Source organism: Panthera tigris, chromosome A3 (genome assembly GCF_018350195.1).
Source record: "Panthera tigris isolate Pti1 chromosome A3, P.tigris_Pti1_mat1.1, whole genome shotgun sequence".
Taxonomy (NCBI): domain Eukaryota; kingdom Metazoa; phylum Chordata; class Mammalia; order Carnivora; family Felidae; genus Panthera; species Panthera tigris.
In genome coordinates this window covers 94,413,092-94,432,176 of record NC_056662.1, presented here as the reverse complement: position 1 = coordinate 94,432,176, position 19,085 = coordinate 94,413,092, and the positions used below count along the sequence as shown (strand labels likewise).

At 37.1% G+C, this 19,085-nt stretch overlaps 1 protein-coding gene across 9 annotated transcripts in view; it reads right to left on the bottom strand.

Moving 5' to 3' along the window:
• Positions 1–19,085, bottom strand: part of CTNNA2 (catenin alpha 2) — a 1,097,491-nt gene that overhangs the window by 948,245 nt on the left and 130,161 nt on the right. For all 9 annotated transcript variants that reach the window (XR_006215835.1, XM_042981836.1, XM_042981834.1 and 6 more), the window contains one exon: positions 9,540–9,646. Coding sequence is in view for 8 of the 9 variants with exons in the window: in XM_042981836.1 (XP_042837770.1) it covers positions 9,540–9,641 (102 nt within the window). In the remaining variant the exon portion in view is untranslated. The remainder of the gene's footprint in view (positions 1–9,539; positions 9,647–19,085) is intronic.

The following is a 19,085-nucleotide window of genomic DNA, read 5'->3' as shown; positions in this document are numbered from 1 at the left end:
CATCTACTGTAAAAAAAATGCAGCAATTTAAAAAAATTTTACTATTAGCGGGTGAAACAATAAAAATACTTCATTCCAATTAAATATTAATATGTGTGATAAGTAAATTACTAAATTAAAACCTCATTAAATATTTTCAAATCCTATTTTTAATATAAAATAAAGAGATTTTTAAATAAAAAGTTATGGTATTTTAGTTAGTTCATTCACCCACAGCAACTTCTATTAAAGATAGACAAACTAAAACATTTTTTCACACCAGAAAATTGGCATTCAAAACTTAAAAAGGGATTGGTATGGGGAACCTGGGTGGCTCAGTTGGTTAAGCATCTGATTCTTGGTTTCAGCTCAGGTCATATTCCGTGGTTCATGAGTTCAAGCCCTGCAGCAGGCTTCATGCTGGGCTGGCAGTGCAGAGTCTGCTTGAGATTCTCTCTCTCTGTCTCTCTCTCCTTCTCTCTCTCTCTCTCTCCCTTTCTCTCTCTCTCTCTCTCTGATACCACCCCCCACCACCACTTGCTCTCTCTCTCTCAAAATAAATAATTTTTTAAAAAGGGATATGACAATTTAAAAATAAATATATTTTTTAAAAGGGTATGAAAGTTAAACACATTTAATTTAATTAATTTTAGCATATCGTTTACTCTGTATACAATTTGAACCCTTTGACAAAGATGACATAAACTATTTCTTGTAACATTGTGGTGTCACATTGAAAACCACCCAACCATGTTAATCTTTGAATCTCATGAATAAACCATGAATTAAGGTAGTTCTCAATAAAAGCTTAAGTCTCAGAAGTCACTTCATTTCGGAGTGTCAGTTTATTTCTGGAAAATTTTCAGTTTTAAACCCCCTGATTTTACATTTAAATCTCATGATTTCCTACTTTTAAATGCACCAAGGTAATTAACTTTAGTTGTGAGTCACACAAAGATGATTCTTTTTATGAGGACTTAATATCAAAAGAAGCAGAAAACCAAATATTTTTTTAAATATAAAATTAAATTTAAAAAATTTTTAAAAATATTTTTAAGTATGCTAAGTTCTAATTATTTCGCTTTTGAAACAATTAATTTTTGAGTACAATTTTAAAAGATGTAACTATAGAGGCCACTAGAGCCTAACCTAATAGAGGCCCATAAACATTGGCCTAATAGAGGCCAACGATTAAAGAAAGTTCCTCTTCTTAGGAGGTTCCTTCCCCAGTATGCCAATTTGGGACAGCTCATTAAACAGCAATGGTATTTTTTCAGATGCTCATTGTTATTTAAGTTGCAGATTCATCTTTCTATAAGGAAATAAGGAACTAAATTCCAGAAAATTCCATTCTATTCTATTGTGATGGATTGAGTTGCATTAGTTTACTGAAGTTGAATTCCCATTAACTTCAGATGTTCCTGTTTTAGTAATCTTTGATTAAATTTAACACACCATTCTTCTCTAAATCTGCATTAAAATATTTTTCTAAAGAAAATATCTAAAAGTTAGAGAGGGAGGGAGCCAAACCATAAGAGACTCTTAAAAACTGAGAAGAAACTGAGGCTTGATCAGGGGTGGGAGGGAGAGGAAAGTGGGTGATGGGCATTGCACCTGTTGGGATGCACCTGTTGGGATGAGCACTGGGTGTTGTATGGAAACCAATTTGACAATAAATTTCATGTTAAAAAAAAGAAAAAGGAAATATCTAATGACTCCTTATTTTATACATAGTACCCATTTTCTAATAAGTGGAAAGCCATTATTAGCAGGTAATGAAGAATGCAGCATTAAGAGCAAACCTGTATCAGAATAACATCAGACACTTCATGAATCACTTTAATACACCATCTCATGTATCCTTTCAATAATTCTATGAGACACAAATTATTATTATCTATAATCTACACTTCATAACACATTAAGTAACTTATTCAAGTTATCATTGGGAACACTGTCCTTATAATCAGGCCCCCTTGACTCCAAACCTCTACTTCAATGGCATAAAAATAATAACAAATTTTTACATTAAATAACTATAAAATTAAAATGCATTTGATACAGGAAAAATAATCATCTTTTTAAGTTTTTCAAGTAAAAAGAGAATATTTTCCTGTTTTGATTTGTGGTTGTTTTGAACTGATGGAAACTCTATTTTTTTATATGTATCTTCTACCTAGCCACCTAACCCCATTCTCATATTAATTTTAAATACAATGATATCATAAAGAGAGGGTGTTATCTGTCCTATCCCTATGTTTACATGGTACATTCCTTTATTTTGAAAGTTTGGTCCTATTCCTATTTAGAATTTTTATTGGAAAAGTGTGCAAAATTCTATCCAATGTCTTTTTAGCATCTAATGGTATAATTTATTGAGCTACTAAAATATATTTATTTAGTTCCTCATATTAGGCTCTCATTATTTCTTTTTAATTTCCTATTTTGTTATATATATGCTGACATTTGAATATACTACTGGATGGTATGTACTTTTTTGGTTGTTGTTGTTGTTGTTGTTGTTTTGGTTGTTGTTGGGGGGGTTGTTTTGGTTTTTTTGTTTTTGTTTTTTGTGGGGTTTTTTTTTGCATTTAACCTCAGAAATGATACAGAACCATCCTTGTCCTTTTGGTTTTTTTTAAATTTTTTTTAACGTTTATTTATTTTTGAGACAGAGAGAGACAGAGCATGAACGAGGGAGGGTCAGAGAGAGAGAGGGAGACACAGAATCTGAAACAGGCTCCAGGCTCTGAGCTATCAGCACAGAGCCCGACGCGGGGCTCGAACTCACGGACCGCAATATCATGACCTGAGCCGAAGTCGGCCGCTTAACCGACTGAGCCACCCAGGTGCCCCTCATTGTCCTTTTGTTAAAAAGAGTTATTTTAAAGTATTTTGAATTATTTAAAATAAAATTATGATTCTTCAAAAAGTGATTAAGGAGTTATCTTTTTCTATGGCTGAAATATTAGTTTAAATAACATTATGACTATCAGTTTTCTAAATGTCTAATAATATTTACCTTTGCATCCCTCTGTTCTGGTGCCTTTTTTTGGGGAGGGGAAAGAGTGAGCATGTGCACACTCATGAGAGAAAGGAGGGGAAGAGGGAGAGGGAGAGAGGAAATCTTAAGCACTGCACTCGGTGCAGAACCCAACACGGGGATATCTCTCACAACCATGAGATCATGATCTGAGCAAAAAATCCAGAGTTGGACACTTAATTGAATGAGCCACCCATGTAACCCAGTTCTGGTGCTTTTTGATAACAGATCTTTAAATAGCTTTCCAATATGTATATGGCTTATTCTAGTTTCACCTTCTTTTGGATGTATTTTGGTAATTTAAGTTTTTCTAGGAATTTATTCCCATCCTCTATGTTTGCATGTTTCATCAGAGTAGAGTTGCATATAGTCTACTATACTTTTAAAATCTCTTGTTCTTGGAATTATTTATGCTTTCTCATTCATAATCCTATATGTTCTTTCTTTATATATTTTCCATAATTTGTGCCTTGAAGAATTTTTATTGTCCATTTCAAAGAAGGATCAAATTTTGAATTTATTTAACCCCATTAATGTTTGTATTCTATTTTAGTGATTCCGGTTTTCTTTGTTATTCTGTTCTCCTAGTTTCTTTTGATGTTCTTTTTCTAATTTCTTAAGATGAACAATTAGCTTATTTTTATTTTTTTCTTTAATAAAAATGCATTGAAAGCTAAAATTTTGTAGTAAGCACAGCTTTTATTGGGTGTGTATATTTTGTTAGGAAGACATCACCTTTTTCATTAACTCTTATACAGTTTGCATTTCCCTTTGGTTCTAAGAGTTATCTAAGAGTGCTTCTTAATTTCTAATATATTATTTAGTTTTCTAATAAAATTGCCTAATAAAGTGCTTAAGTTTCCTAATAAAACTTAGTATCACAGAATGTGGGCAATTAAAAATCTTTACTTTTTCTGAATTTATAAAAAGTTTGGGCATCTTGTTCCAGTACTAAAGTTTCTAAGGTGAATCCTTTTTTATTTGAAATTTCATGATTTCCATAATGTAAAACTTCTCCAAAAGGAACCTTGCCATTTCAACATTAAGATAAAATGCAGCCTCATTTATTTTTATTTATTTATTTTTACGTTTTTAATTTATTTTTTCAATATATGAAGTTTATTGTCAAATTGGTTTCCATACAACACCCAGTGGTAATCCCAAAAGGTGCCCTCCTCAATACCCATCACCCACCCTCCCCTCCCTCCCACCCCCCATCAACCCTCAGTTTGTTCTCAGTTTTTAAGAGTCTCTTATGCTTCAGCCTCATTTATATTATGGTTGGAATGAGATAGTTTTGTTGGCTATTTTAAATAATAAATAGTAAATTCCTAATGTTATTTTTCTTTTATGACAGTGAATGAATTTTACTGAGAACCATTTAATTTCTGATATTTATTTCATTACTTATCTATCCCTCACAGAAAAACTGTAGGATAGTTATGGTCATACTGTTATTGAATACCGCTATGAACTTTATTCAGTCCATAAAGTTGTGTGTGTGTGTGTGTGTGTGTGTGTGTGTGTGTGTGAGAGAGAGAGAGAGAGAGAGACAAATAGGGCTTTGATTTTCTTTCTCAGTTCCATCTTTAAAAATAAATATATGTTAAGCAAGAAGTTTATTCCTAGTATTTTCTTATCTCTCTTTCTTATTCATATTTCCTTCAAAGGTCAACAATCATGTCAGTCCTATCATTAAAGGCTTTATTCTAGGGGAGGGAATGCTTAGTCCTGATAGCAAAGCTATAATGTTATATAGAGAAGTTTGTCTGAAAAGTCACATTTTGAAAAGAATCTCTCTCTCTTTTAAATCAGAATAGGAACACTGAAAAGAAAGATAATCCATTTAGATATCAGAAGACATTAAAGGGATGTTAAGACTTGTTACAGTGTTAAATCACTATGTGAATTTCAACAGAGTTTTAAGCATCCTCCTGTATTAAATTAACACATATGAATTAAAATTTAATAAGTATAAATATTAATAACCATCATATTCATAAATAATATAACAATATACATTAACATAATATATAATGTTATATAATATATAATGTAATAATAAATATTTTTAATGCATTGCCTTTACCTGAAAGGATTTAGGTAACTGGACTGAAAGATAAGGAAAAGAATAATCTTTAATTGTAATCTTAGATATACTATTCTTTAGATAAGACAAGTACAACAGCAAAATATAAATACCAGAACATTGTAAGACGTAAAAGACAGTTTACGGGTAATATTTTGTTTCCTCATGCGAGCTTCATTCCTATGTTTTTCCTTGACTTATACAGTATTGGTTTATAGCTAATAGAAACCTGAATATATAGTCATCAAAAAAAAAAAAAAAACAAACAGACAAATGGAAACTACATTGAATCAACATTTACTTTATAACAGTCATTATGTTTTAATTATTGTGTTTCATTTAATCTGTATGATAAGGATTAAATATACTGATATATAATCTGAAGGTAAAATTCTGAGGCTAGGAAAAGGCAATCTCCTTTTTTTTTTTTGTACGTTTATTTATTTATTTTGAGAGAGAGACAGAGAGAGCTAGTGCGGGAGGGGAGCAGAGAAGGGGAGAGAGAGAATCCGAGAGAATCCCAAGCTGACAGCACAGAGCTGATGCAAAGCTTGAACTCAGGAACTGTGAGATCATGACCTAAGCCAAAACCAAGACTCAGACACTTAACCTAACTGACTGAGCCACCCAGGTGCCGTAAGGCAGTCTGCTTTTGAGTAGGCTTAAAAAGCAGATTGTTCTGACTCCAAAATACCACCTTAGCCAGTCTTTCTCAGGTTATCTATGATGAAAAGCTGTATATTTGTTATTCCAATACCTCATAAAGCAAAGCATTGTAAAATACAACAAAATGAATGATTCAAAAATTTAAAAGGATAAAAAATACAAGTCTAAATTGAATTATTAGATTAACACATATAAAATTATTCTGTAAAATGGTTATAAAAAGTCTAAAACACTTTATATTTCTATACTTAATGCAGACCAGTAACAACTCATGCATAGGCCTTCGTCTACAGGCCATAATCTGAGTGGCCAACATATTCCCAAATCTAAGATCCTATGAGCATTAAGTGTTTCTCGAAGAAATTTTGATAGAACTAACAAGAATCATGACCAAGTGAAAAGTGTGCATAAATCTAACGAAATGTTTCAACAATTACATACAAAGATGTCCTCTACCTAAACGACAGAACTTGTGACTGTGTTATCCTAAATAACAAAAGGGACTTTGCGGATGTGACTAACTTAAAGATCTCAAGATGGAGAGACTATCTTAGAATATCTGGGTGGCCCTGATGTCATCACAAGGGTCCTCGTTAAGGAGAAACAGGAGAGTTACAGTCTGAGGAGGAGGGGAGATGGTAAACACTGAAGTCAGAGAGAGAGAGAGAGATTTGGAGAAAGTACTATGCCGCTGGCTTTAAGGAAGGAGAAAAGCACCACAACCAGGGAATGCAGGTGCACACAGGATGCTGACAAAGGGAAGGAATGTCCTCCTTAAGGAACACAGCCCTAACGATACCTTGGCTTTAGGAGTTCTGGCCTCTAGAACTAGAGAGTAATAAATGTGTGTTGTTTTAAACTCCTAAGGTTGTGGTAATTTGTTAGAAAGGCAATTGGAAACATACTGATTTTGGTCTGGGGAGTAGGGTGCTGCTATAACAAATACCTAAGAAATGTGGAAGTGGCTTTCGAATGGATAATAGGCAGAGGCTAGAAAAATTTAAAGAATTTTAATAGAAAAATCTAAGTTTTCCTTGAACAGACTCAGTAAAAACAGGGCTACCAAGGCCTTGCTCGCAAGGACTCAGAAGGAATTGAGGTACATAGTGGAGAAAGCCTCTATTATCTGAGAGGATACCAAAATCATCATAAAAAGACTGTAGAAAGGCAGGTGCTAAAGGAGACGCTAGTGAGGGCTCACAAAAAAAATAAAGAACATGGTACTAGGAAATGGAAGAAAGAGTGACAGAAAGCTTGGATGAACTGTGTCCTACACTTATGCGGAAATCCAAATTTTACATGATGAAGATGGATATTTAGCTGAGGAGTTTTCCAGGGAGTGACCTGGTTTCTTCTCCCTGCTTATAGTAAAATGTGAGAAGAAAGAAAGAAATTGAGAAAATAACAGTTAAGCTAAAAGAAACCAGAACTTGAGGATTTGGAAAATTCTCAGCATATGTAGATTGCAAAAGGCACCGGAATTAGAAAACTCACTCTCAGGAAAGCATGATCTGGAGAGAAAGCCAGTTGTACGTCTGGATAACCTTTGGCTTGTGCCTTGGAAGGACTGAAAGCTCAGAGTATTCAGTCATACAGAGTGCTCTTTGAAGAGTTTAGGCATGTGACTGCTGGATCTCCAGCCATTTCAGCAGAGGCCAAAAATGAGATGGGATTATCTGGGAATTTTCTGTGAAGTAGCCTGTTTTCTAACAGAGTGAACCCCAGAGACATACAGGGGAGAACTACACGTTTCTTAAGAATTTTATATCCAGTGTTTCTACACTGCCAGTTTGGACTGAGAGTGACAAAAAGGATACAATTCAAAAGGGCTGTTGGACTCCCAAATGCTATAGACAGGAAATGTGCTGATAAAATATTCAGCTGAAAATATGTGCTACCCCTCATGAAAAAGGAACAGCAATTCTTAGGGTGTAGAGCCAGGCGCATAGGGCAAAGCCTCAGGCCACAGAGGATTATTCCCAAGCTTTCAAAACTGAGGGAATTTGCTCAGCTGGATCTCTAAATTGCTTGAGATTGATAACCATTTTTTCCCCCTTCCACTTTCTCCCTTTTCAAATGGGAACATCTGTAACTATTTTCTTATGTCTGTGCCACCAATGCATTTCGGGAGCATATATTTTGTTTTCTAGTTTTACAGGTAACAGATGGAGAGGAATTTTGTTCAGGAACGGATTTTAACCAGAACCTTACCGAAACCTACTTTAGATGATTGAGATGACGAGATTTGTAATTTTTAAACTGATGAAATTTTGATGAGATTTTGGACTTGAGAAGATTCTATAATAGGTTGAGATGTTTGGGGAATCTGGGGATATGGTGTTTTCCATGTGGGAAGGATGTGAATTTTTGGTAGGGGGGTGGGCACAGGGCAGAATATGCTGAGCTGAATAATGATTCCCAAAGATGTCCGTGTCCTACTTCCTGGAAACTGTGAATATGTTATCTTAAATGGCTGTGATTTGGTTAAGAATCTTGAGATGAGATTGTTCTGGACTATTTGAGTGGGCCCAGTATAATCACAAGGGTCCTTATAAGAGGAAAATATGAGGAGATGTGAGGACAGGGAGCAGAGTTCAGAGTCAGAGAGAGATTTAAAGATGCTACGTTGCTGGCTTTGAATACGAAGAAGGCATCAAAGAAGGCAAGTGGACTTCAGAAGATGGAAGAGACAAAGACACGGACTTTCTGCCAGAACCTCCAGAAGGAATGCAGTTCCACCAACACCTTGACTTTAGGATTTCTGACCTCCAGAACCTAGGTAATAAATTTATGATGCTTTAAGACTCCAAGCTTGTGGTACTCTGTTATAGTAGTTAAAGGAAACCAGTATGAAGGCCCTCCACTTAACTTGGTATACCTCCCTAAAAATATACCATAAAAACCTTGAATTTTCACATTCCATGAATTTCTGAGTTTAACATAGCAGATAATATGCTTCATAAGGTACTAAAAGCTAACTTTTAAAACTTAAATCCACGGGGCGCCTGGGTGGCTCAGTCGGTTGGGCGTCCGACTTCGGCTCAGGTCACGATCTCACGGTATGTGAGTTCGAGCCCCGCGTCGGGCTTTGTGCTGACTGCTCAGAGCCTGGAGCCTGTTTCAGATTCTGTGTCTCCCTCTCTCTCTGACCCTCCCTCGTTCATGCTCTGTCTCTCTCTGTCTCAAAAATAAATAAACGTTTAAAAAAAAAAATGGAAGTCCTATAAAAAAATAAATAAATAAATAAAAATAAAAAAATAAAACTTAAATCCTGAGGATATTTTTTTTTCTGTTGACAGTCATCTTGTGGAAATGTGGTGAATGTGACAACAGAAAAAATGGAACATTTCAACTTTCCAACATGATAAATTCTCCAACGTAAACTAAAGAAAAAGTAATACACTTTGCTCTTAAATATTAACAGTTCTTCCCAACTGTGCACTAGCATCTGAAAGTGAACTAGGGATAGTTTATTTAGACTTTGAATTCATGACTGCAAATGAGAGCCCCCTTCACCAAGGCCCCCTCTTTAATTATCTCATCAACCTAATTTCAAACATCATATGATGAGTTTGTTAAAAGGCACTTCAGAATGTTATTGGGCCATAAAACTGTCCATAGTTCTGGCATTAACGTGCATTCAGTAATCAGCATTATGGCATGATTTATTTGCTCAGAGATTTCTCAGGTTTTTGAAATGTTACCATATAATCACAATAGAAACATACACACGTAACAAAAGTATTTCAAACCATGCCTTACCTGTGTAACAAGTGGCTCCAAAAGCCTCTCCACTGTTAGTGTCCGGATTTCCAAACTTTTGGGGTCCCATTTTAAAATGATCGGTGAAGTTGCCGAAGTCATGCTCCCTATAGAAACACACATTACTGGTAAGAAATAATGATTACCGAAATAATCTGTTACCTTGGGGGTTCAAGATAAATAAATCACCAAAACTCAGAACATACTTGGAGGTTATATGTCTCGTTAAAACCTGTCAAATTAAAGATGGGGAAAGCAGAACTATGTGAGGCGGTGGTGTTGGAATCAGATTAAAACCTGAGAGCTCCTGATGACCCCTGTGTACATTAGACAAACTTCTGGGATTCAACTAACATGGAAATATTTCACTCACTCAATATTTAGTACATGTATCGATCTGCTATGTGCTGGGAAAGAGTTGGACCTTGACTCCAGGTAGTTTACGGTTTCAAGGTAGAGACAGCCAAGGTAGGCAACACTTACATCTCAGCATGACCCAGGAATGCAGAGGGCTATGGAAAAACTGAGAAAAGACACCAAACGGGGGCTGGGAAACCAACAAAGATTTTCCGGAAGCACAGTAAATCTACCATGATCACCAGATGAGGGATCTATTTCATAACAAATAGCTACTTTGTTTTCTTCACATCATAACTGGCCACTGAGGATATTATACTCCCTGTGGCAGCTGAGTTTCATCCTCTTAAGTAGGAAAGATATTTTGCAAACTGAGTGATGACGGTTTTGAAAATTAGCTTGCTGCTATATACATACTCTCTGATTGCTCACTGCATTTACATTCTTGTCCCATAAAATTAGTGTCTGATAAGGTTATTTATTTCACTCTAAAGCAATCCTCTCCTACCTAAGAACCACTGATGGGCGGGTAGCATTCTCCCACATATCAAGCACAAAATATGGCCCTGGCCTCAACAGAATAAATTATACATTCTATCAGGGGTGTGTTTCTCAGTGAGAAATTGACTGCTCTTTGCTGAATATATTTCGACAACTAACCACTAGACAAGCAACCTTAGAATGTACAAACTAAATCTGAATCATTTGCTTTAATACCACTACAAATCACACTGTTCATAGCTATTCTCTTCTTTTGAATCAATGTCCCCACTCCATTCCCTTCTTATAAATCAATGTAGATGATTATTGCTATTAAAATTAACACGACAAAGAAAGCCTATCACAATAGGCACACGCCTCTTCACTGCACTGCTACAGCAAATACACCCAACAAATGTGCTTTGGCAGGGGGAAAAAAAGGCAAAGATACAGTGTGCTGGTATTTTACCTCTCTCCAATTGCCATGTTTAAAAGAAAAAAACAAGTACAGCGATCCAACCATATAGGCAGATTTAGATTGGTATTCCTTCACAACAACAATAGTTGGCACAGATAAGCTGCCTGTCCTCCAAAAACCTAAAAACACTTTACACATTTCCCATTCACACTACCAACTGACAAATGGTAGCTCTGACATGCATGGAATTCTGCTGTGGGGCCGCACACCTTCTTGTGCCATGGAAGGGTGAAGATGCCAGATGTCTTCTACATGCACGTGATACCATTGTCCCCACTGAGGCCAGATCTACCTAAATGATCTTGGTCCGGTATTTATAACACAGTTTTTGCAAGTTCCCTGAAAGTGTTTTTCAAGCTCTGATGGAATAATGTGTAGCAAAATTATGTTGATGCACAAGGAAGTCCTATAGGAAAGCCAGATAACTAGCAGTGAAGTCATTTTAACACAATGTGAAAGGTACTGGGTAAGACTGTGTAGAGAGTTGCCATTTGTTGCATGTACATGCTTGTGTGTACTGGTAGAGAAAGGAAAGCACATAAAATCTTCTACAGATAATCCAATTCAAAACTGTAAAGAAATGACATTCAAAAAAATGCTGAGATGAGAAACAAAAATGCTAGGATAATCACATCAGAGATACTAGCATGCATCAGGCAGAAATGGGAGACACCGAACAAAGACCTCAAGCCAACTGTAAGCCAAGAAGCAGAGTTAGAGCCTTGAGTCCTGAAGGTCACATAGCCCTTATAAACCTAAACATGAAAGGACAAGAGTTGCTGGGTAAATCACTTGACTTAATTCATTCCTGTGGAGATTAATCTTTTCAGTCACTTCTTGTGACACAGGTAAGATTCAATAGCAAAAGGCAAGGAAAGGTTATATGGTGTTAATTTGTTGAAGAGGAAAATCTAGTCATGGAAACTTTAGATGGTGTTTTCCCAGCCACTAAGTTTTTTATATGGTTTCGACTAAAACTAGGAATTCTGCCTCTATTCTATGATATTTTCGTAATTTGGCTTAATATCCAAATTACCAAGGACCAAGCATGAGAGATGGGTATTGCAATATCTCTACCTCATAACCCAGGCTATCTATCTATTGAGATCTAAGTTTCTCACTGAATTGCCACTAAGGAGCATCCTCACTTCAAGCCAGCAATTGAGCATGAGAAAGAGGAAGGTAAGAAGCTCCTTTGGTTGTACTACTTGAGCCAGTATATTCCTTGCAATCTGTTGCTTTTAGAAGAGTTTATGTCTTGCTATTTGGTGCACACACTTGATTGCTTTCTAACGGACTAGGCCTTGTACTGGAAACATTTTCCCCATCAAAGCCCTCAGCTAATTGAAATTGCATAAAAACAAACAAAAAAATGATTCCATTCTTGGCTAATGATCATAACCTTAGTCTCCTATATTCAACTATTGATGATCTTCCCCTTCAGTGCTGGTAAGGATAGATGATGGCACAGAAGAGACAAACAGTCACAACCTCTAGAGCAGAGAAATGGGGTAATTACAGTCAGTAAGTAGAAATGACAGTGTGTAACCCCCATGACAAGCATACACAAGATGTCTGACTCTTAACTGAGAGGGTCATCCCACCTGTGCTTTCAATATTTATAAATTCATAAGGGCAAAGAAAACATAGGCTTTTAAGGTAGATCAAGTGATTATTCAGTAGTCACCAGCCTCCATCCCTCACCTCAATGAAAAGAGAATGCCTCCCCACATCACTGAGGCTGGGCTTTGGGCAATGGAATGTTAGGAAATATGATGCGAATAGACCTTTGAAATATGTTTGTGTGGTTAGACTTGACTTCTTGTGCTACTGCTTCCTGCGATGAGAGTCATGTAGAGTTCACTGGTCCTACAATGTAAGAAATACATGTGGAGCAAACCTGAATCCAAGCTGCAGCTGGAACCAAGACCAGCTGAACCAAGCCTGGTCAGCCAGCTACCAATCAATCCACAGACACGGCATCAAGAATTAAATGCTTGCTATTGTGTATCACTGAGACGTTTTGTCATCAACTGTTATTTAACAATAGCTAACAGAATTATGGCTAATAGACCTTTGTTTGAATGAAGGCTTACAATTTATCAACTCTGTGATGTTGTCCAAATTACCTACCCTTCCTGAGCCTCAGTTTCCTCAAATGAAAAATCAGGACAAGTGTTTTATAGGTTTATTGTGAGGATTAAATAACTTAATGGATAGAAAACATTTCTGGAAATATTATTACTGTTATTATTTTCCAAACATTAGGTATCTTCTTCTGGCAATTTTTTATCTCTAGGGGGAATATGGAAGCACCCATTAAAAACAGAGATCCAGGGGTGCCTGGGTGGCTCAGTTGGTTAAGCGTCCAACTCTTGGTTTTGGCTCAAGTCATGATCTCTTGGTTTTATGAGTTGGAACCCTGCATCGGGCTCTGTGCTGACAGCGCAGAGCCTGCTTGGGATTCTCTCTCTCCCTCTCTCTCTGCCCCTCCCCTGCTCACGCTGTCTCTGCCTCTCCGAGAAATAAATGAATAAACCTTAAAAAAAAAAAAAATAGAAATCCAAATGGACTCTCTTCTGAGTGGAACAACCAAACTGACTTAAGAAGAAGGCAAGAGAACAAATGGAGTGTATGGTCACATACACCAGCCTTTCATCTCTCCAAGGATGGAATGACATTGTTTCAAATAAACACTACACAATTGTACAATTAATGTAGTCTATTTTGCCCACAAAAGAGATTCTAAGCAAAGAAAATGAATTTTTTTTCAATGCTTTAAATTCAAAGGAAAAAAATATATTTATTTTACTTGTTTTTGATAAGGAGACTTAGAACACTGATGGCACACGTGGAAAAGTAAAAAGCAGGGGCTGTAGCAGAAGTCAGCAAGGTTGTCTTCATCCATACATCATGGTTTCACAAGCCCAAAAACAACCTCTTAGCAATTTATTTAATCTCTGAGAAGATTTTCTTCTTGAAAAGTATCAAAATATCAAATATCCCTGAAAGGTGCCAACATGGTCTACAGGGTAGTATCTTAGATAATTTCAGACTCTCTTCATGGGGGTAAAGACGAAATGTGGGCCAGGATGCTAGCAACCATCTGTCACTCACACCAGAAAAAGCAAAACCTGACAAAAAGAAAAGCCAGAGTAAAACAAGGCCCCTTATAAATAGCCAAGGGTCAAGTGCTTTGTGTCTTTGGACAGTGTCCTGATAAAATTCCTTGAGGTTGCCTTCCAGGGAAGGCATTCGAGTGATAAATATGTTAATGGAGTGCATAATTCAGTGCAGAGATTCCCTTTCTAGGCATTCCTAGAAAATGTCTTCTGAACTCTCTGCCTCACCTTTCTGAGTTTTCACCGTTCCTACTCCTGTTCTTTTGCAAAGCAATGGTCCAGGAAGCTTTCCAGTTGTCCAGGAGGCCCCCCAAACCTGTCTTCCTCCATAGAGCTCTAGCTTCAGATTCTCTTTACAAATCTGTCTCTTCAAAACTGAGCTCCATTGCCAACAAACTCTGTGAGGCTTTATTAGCTGACAGGCTAGCTTTAGTTGACAGGCAAATTGAAAAGAAGTTAATGGCTAATACGGAAGTTTATTCACCTATTCCACACATACGATGTTGAATCAATTGCTTAACCGAAGCTTCAGTTTCATCACTGTAAAATAGGGATGGTAATACCCTTACATAATTCATGAATTTGTTCTGAAAATCAGTGAAATAATTGCATAGGCAAAAAGTGCTGGTTTTACTTCTTTGCATGTTGTCTGTTTGGATATCCAGTTCAAGATGTCCATTGGGGTGGGGACCCATGGAGACCCTGTAAGGCAAGATGCTTGAAAACAAAGCTTTGTTAAGAAAGTAAAAGATATGAAAATGAGACAATTTTCTAAATTTCTTCAGCATTTCAAGAATCTAGACTAGAAACACTGAATCACATTGTTACTTTCATGATTAATAATACTGGCTAGGGGCGCCTGGATGGGTTAGTCGGTTAGGTGTCTGACTTCCGGTCAGGTCATGATCTTGCAGTTCTTGAGTTCAAGCCCCACACCCACTCTGTGCTGACAGCTCAGAATCTGGAGCCTGCTTTGGATTCTGTGTCTAACCTCTCTCTCTACCCCTCTCCCACTCACATTCTGTCTCTCTCAAAAATAAGTAAACATTAAATTTTTTTTAAATAATAATAATACTGACTAATGATCTGGCATTATCATTACCTCCCATCTATAGATAGGGGAACTAAAGTATAAAATAGTTTAGAAAATTGTCCAAGGTCACAAAACTTGTACCTAAACTGCCTGGCTTTGGTGTCGGTCTTTACAACAACAATGTTTTATTACTTCTAAAGAATTCCTAGGCTTAGTTTAATGCCAACATTACTATGGAACTTCTGAACTAGGGAGGAGAATGGAGATATGGAGAGAAATGGAAAAACAGAGAGAGAGGAGAAGAGGACTGACAAAAATGAATGTTACATAAGGGAGACACAAATGGCACAAATGGCAGGTGCCCTGATACACATGTGGAGCCCATGGGAAGTGTGGGTGGCTGCACTTTCTGGTGAGACAAAGCAGGTCCTGAGTTCAGTTTCCTTCAGATATCTTTGGTACCTTGGGGCAAGAATGAGATGCACACAATGAGGCTGGGCTAGCTAGTGAGCAACATAACACCCTGGCAAAGCCAATAAAAAGACCCTGTATGAGTCACACCAAGTAAACAGAATTTTGACCCCCATGGCCTTGAACCCCTTGTGTTCCACTCGTGTGTAGGTCACATTACATGGTAAAGGGGGACTTTGCTGATACAATTATGGTCACTAATCACTGGATCTTAAAATAGGGAAATGATGCTGTATTTATCCAAATGGGCACAATATAAAGCTGAGCCCTTAAAAACAGCATTCTCCTGGCTGGCAGTGGGTAAGAAAAGGAGTCATAGAGATGTAGCAGACAAGAACGTAGGTGATGCAGTTGAGGCAGAAGAGCATAGGGAGGTGGGGGCGAGAGGATGTCAGGTGGAGCAGAACAGCATGGCAGACGGACTCAACCTATTGTTGCCAGAAGCGGCCATATGCAAAGCACATAGGAATCCAGGTGGGTTTTGAGAGCTAGGAGCTAAGAAGGCGCTGTGGCTGAAAGCCAGCAAAGAAATGAGGCCTCAGTACCACAACCACCAGGTACTGAATTTGGCCAAAACCCTGAATAAAGTTTGAAATGGATTCTTCCCCAGCACCTCCAGTAAGAAACACAGCCCTTTAACATCTTGGTTTCAGTCTTGTGAGATGCTAAGCAGAGGACCCCGCCAAGTCCACTTGGGCTTCTGGCCCTCAGAGACTATCAGATATTAAATTTATGTTGTTTTCAGCTGCTAAGTTTGTGATAAGTTTTTTATGGCAGCAATAGGTGGCTCTCAGATCACACAACCACCTGGAGGGCACGTTCAGACACAAACTGCTGGGACCTACCGAGAGAGTTTCCCGTTCATCAGGTCTGGGGCGGAACTGAGAATTTACATTTTGACAGAGGGCATTTTTAACAAGTTATAACATTTCCAGATGAGGCTGATACTATTGGTCCAGGAATCACACTTTGAGAACCACTGTTGTAAACCAGACCATAGCCATGCATGCCAACAGAGGAACAGTGATCGGAAACACATGGGATATCTCTGTGGAGACTCTAGGATCAGTAATAATACCACCTCTTTTATTATTACAATTATCACTGTAATTGTTGTCATTACACTTTCTAAAAGGTATTTACACTTTTTAGGGGATCCAATGCCTTGAAATGATTCTCAACAGGAAAGCAGAAGGGTCATATTTAAATCAAACATGGTTAGGGCACCTGGGTGGCTCAGTCAGCTGAGTGACTGACTCTTGATTTTGTCTTGTGCCATGATCCCAGGGTTGGGGGATTGAGCTCCCCATCAGGCTCCACTCTGAGGGTGGATCCTGCTTGAGATTCATTCTCTCTCTCTCTTTCTCTCACTCTCTCTCTCTCTCTCCCTCCCTCTGTGCCTTTATCTGGCTCAAGCTCTCTCTCTCTCTCTCCCTTTGTCTCTCCCCTGGCTTGAGCTCTCTCTAAAAAAAAAAAAAAAAAAAAAAAATCAATCAATCAATCATACATGGTTTTTCAAACAGGTACCAATTCCCAATCTCTCCAAAAGTTCCAATATTTCCCCCTGGCACCTTTTCCTGTTACAATCACTGCCATCATAGTGATCACTGTGAAGAATGTAAAGTAACAGTAGGAGAGAGTCACCCACCTCAGTTAACCAGAAGCAGAAACAAAGGTCAAGAAATACTTGCTTAATGGAGAATAAATGTTTCCAAAAAAACCCGTGTTCCTAAATAATTTTATTTTCAAGCTTTAAAAACATCTTCCAAATATTTTTTCTGAAACACAATAGTAGTTCTATTTTCCTATTGTTAATAAAGACAGCTCTAATATCTAGGTACCCTATTGTAAGAGGTGTGTGTGTGTGTGTGTGTGTGTGTGTGTGTGTGTGTGTGTGTGTGTTTTCCTGGAGTTCAGAAGAATATGTGGGTATGGAAATATAGGCAGGGGTAGAAGTTGAGAAATAAAGACAGAGAAGGATAATCGATAACCCTTCAAATATCCCTAGAAAGTAGAGATCACACTGATTCCCTCCAGAATATACTCTGTTGCAATGGAACTGGGTTCAAATGGAAGTAGGGAAGAGGGATATTGGTACCCTGTGGTGCCCTATGTAGAAAGGGCATGGCCTAGTGGTTTAACCATGGAAAAGAGTTGCTTCTTATTTTTCTTCCATTAACTGTGCTCAATTTAAGCTCATTTCCTCTTTCTTTGACTGCAAGGAGGCAGCATACTGACCATTACTGTCTTCTATATAACCATTCAAAGCCCTGGCTCAGTGAACTGAGAGATGACCCAGGATACAAGTCATAGCTGCAATTATAGGATCCATCACCATTTTTATTCAAAGTTGAAGTGATATGTAATTTGCAACAGCTCTTTGCTCTTGCAGTTATCTGGGGAGTGAGGCAGTTATCTTGGATACCCTTAAAGCAAAGCTGAAGACTAGCCTTCAGTATTATAATATCTGTAAGACCTTTCTTTAAGTACATCCATACTTTTTAACAAAACACTTAACAAAAAAAATGTTCTGAACAAAAATATCATTCAAATAATTTCAAAAGGCTGTAATAACACTTCATGTTTAAGCATAAATGCCTACTAAAGGCTACCTGAATATTTTTTGAAAATACTATTATATTCTCCTCAGAGCCTGTTATTTCTTCTACACAAATAAACAAAGCTTCACCAAAAAGGAATATATGAAGGAAGCTCCACAGCCTCAAGACTTTCAGGATAACAAGTTTAGACTAATAATAATATAGCCTAGAGCCTGCTGATTAAAAAAGAAATAACCATGTCCATATCTTACTGAAATGGGTTTTTGGTACTTACAATAGCATACTTATAAAATTTAAAACTATGTGCCAACTTAATAGAAATTCACTACTCCTGGAGTATGCTAATAGAAAGTCAGTACTTTGAAGTTCAAAATGAAAACTAGTATCTGTCAAATTCATTTCCTGGCTTTTCACTACATTCAGTCTCACCATTTAAATTCATTTTGGAGCATAAAGAAACTCAATCTACTCCTAAATTATGGCTTGTTTTCCATTTGGGTCTAAAACTATGTGATATGCAGGTAGGCAATGCTCACTCTGTATGCTCTGTTAGGTTTCCAAAGTCCCAACAAAGGATTAAGTTTTTCTAAACAAAATATACTTGGCCAAAGGTGAACATTTTCCTACCTATCATCATTCAGCAATGCTGCAGTTCAGATTTGGGAAGTAGATTCCAAACACTGAGAATAAGACTGTTAATATTTTAGATAACATATTTTGGGGAAGTATCTTTATAGTCCATAAGTAGCTTCAAATTGTTTAATAGGAACACAGCTTCTTTGGCAATTAATTTATTCTATGTCCTTCTAACTTCCTGTAAATTAGAATTCCATATGCAACGATTATATAACTCTAATCTTCACCAGAATCTCAACATTTCATATTCAGAGTACAGCAAAATAATCACCAAACTGCTCTTTTTATCTTCAGTCTCTTTAATATAATTCAGTCCAAACTAATCATCTAATACACTCCTTTTCTAGAAAACAAAATGACTGCTTAATTCTCTTTCCCAACAAACTTCAAGTCCTCTTTGTAGCATGG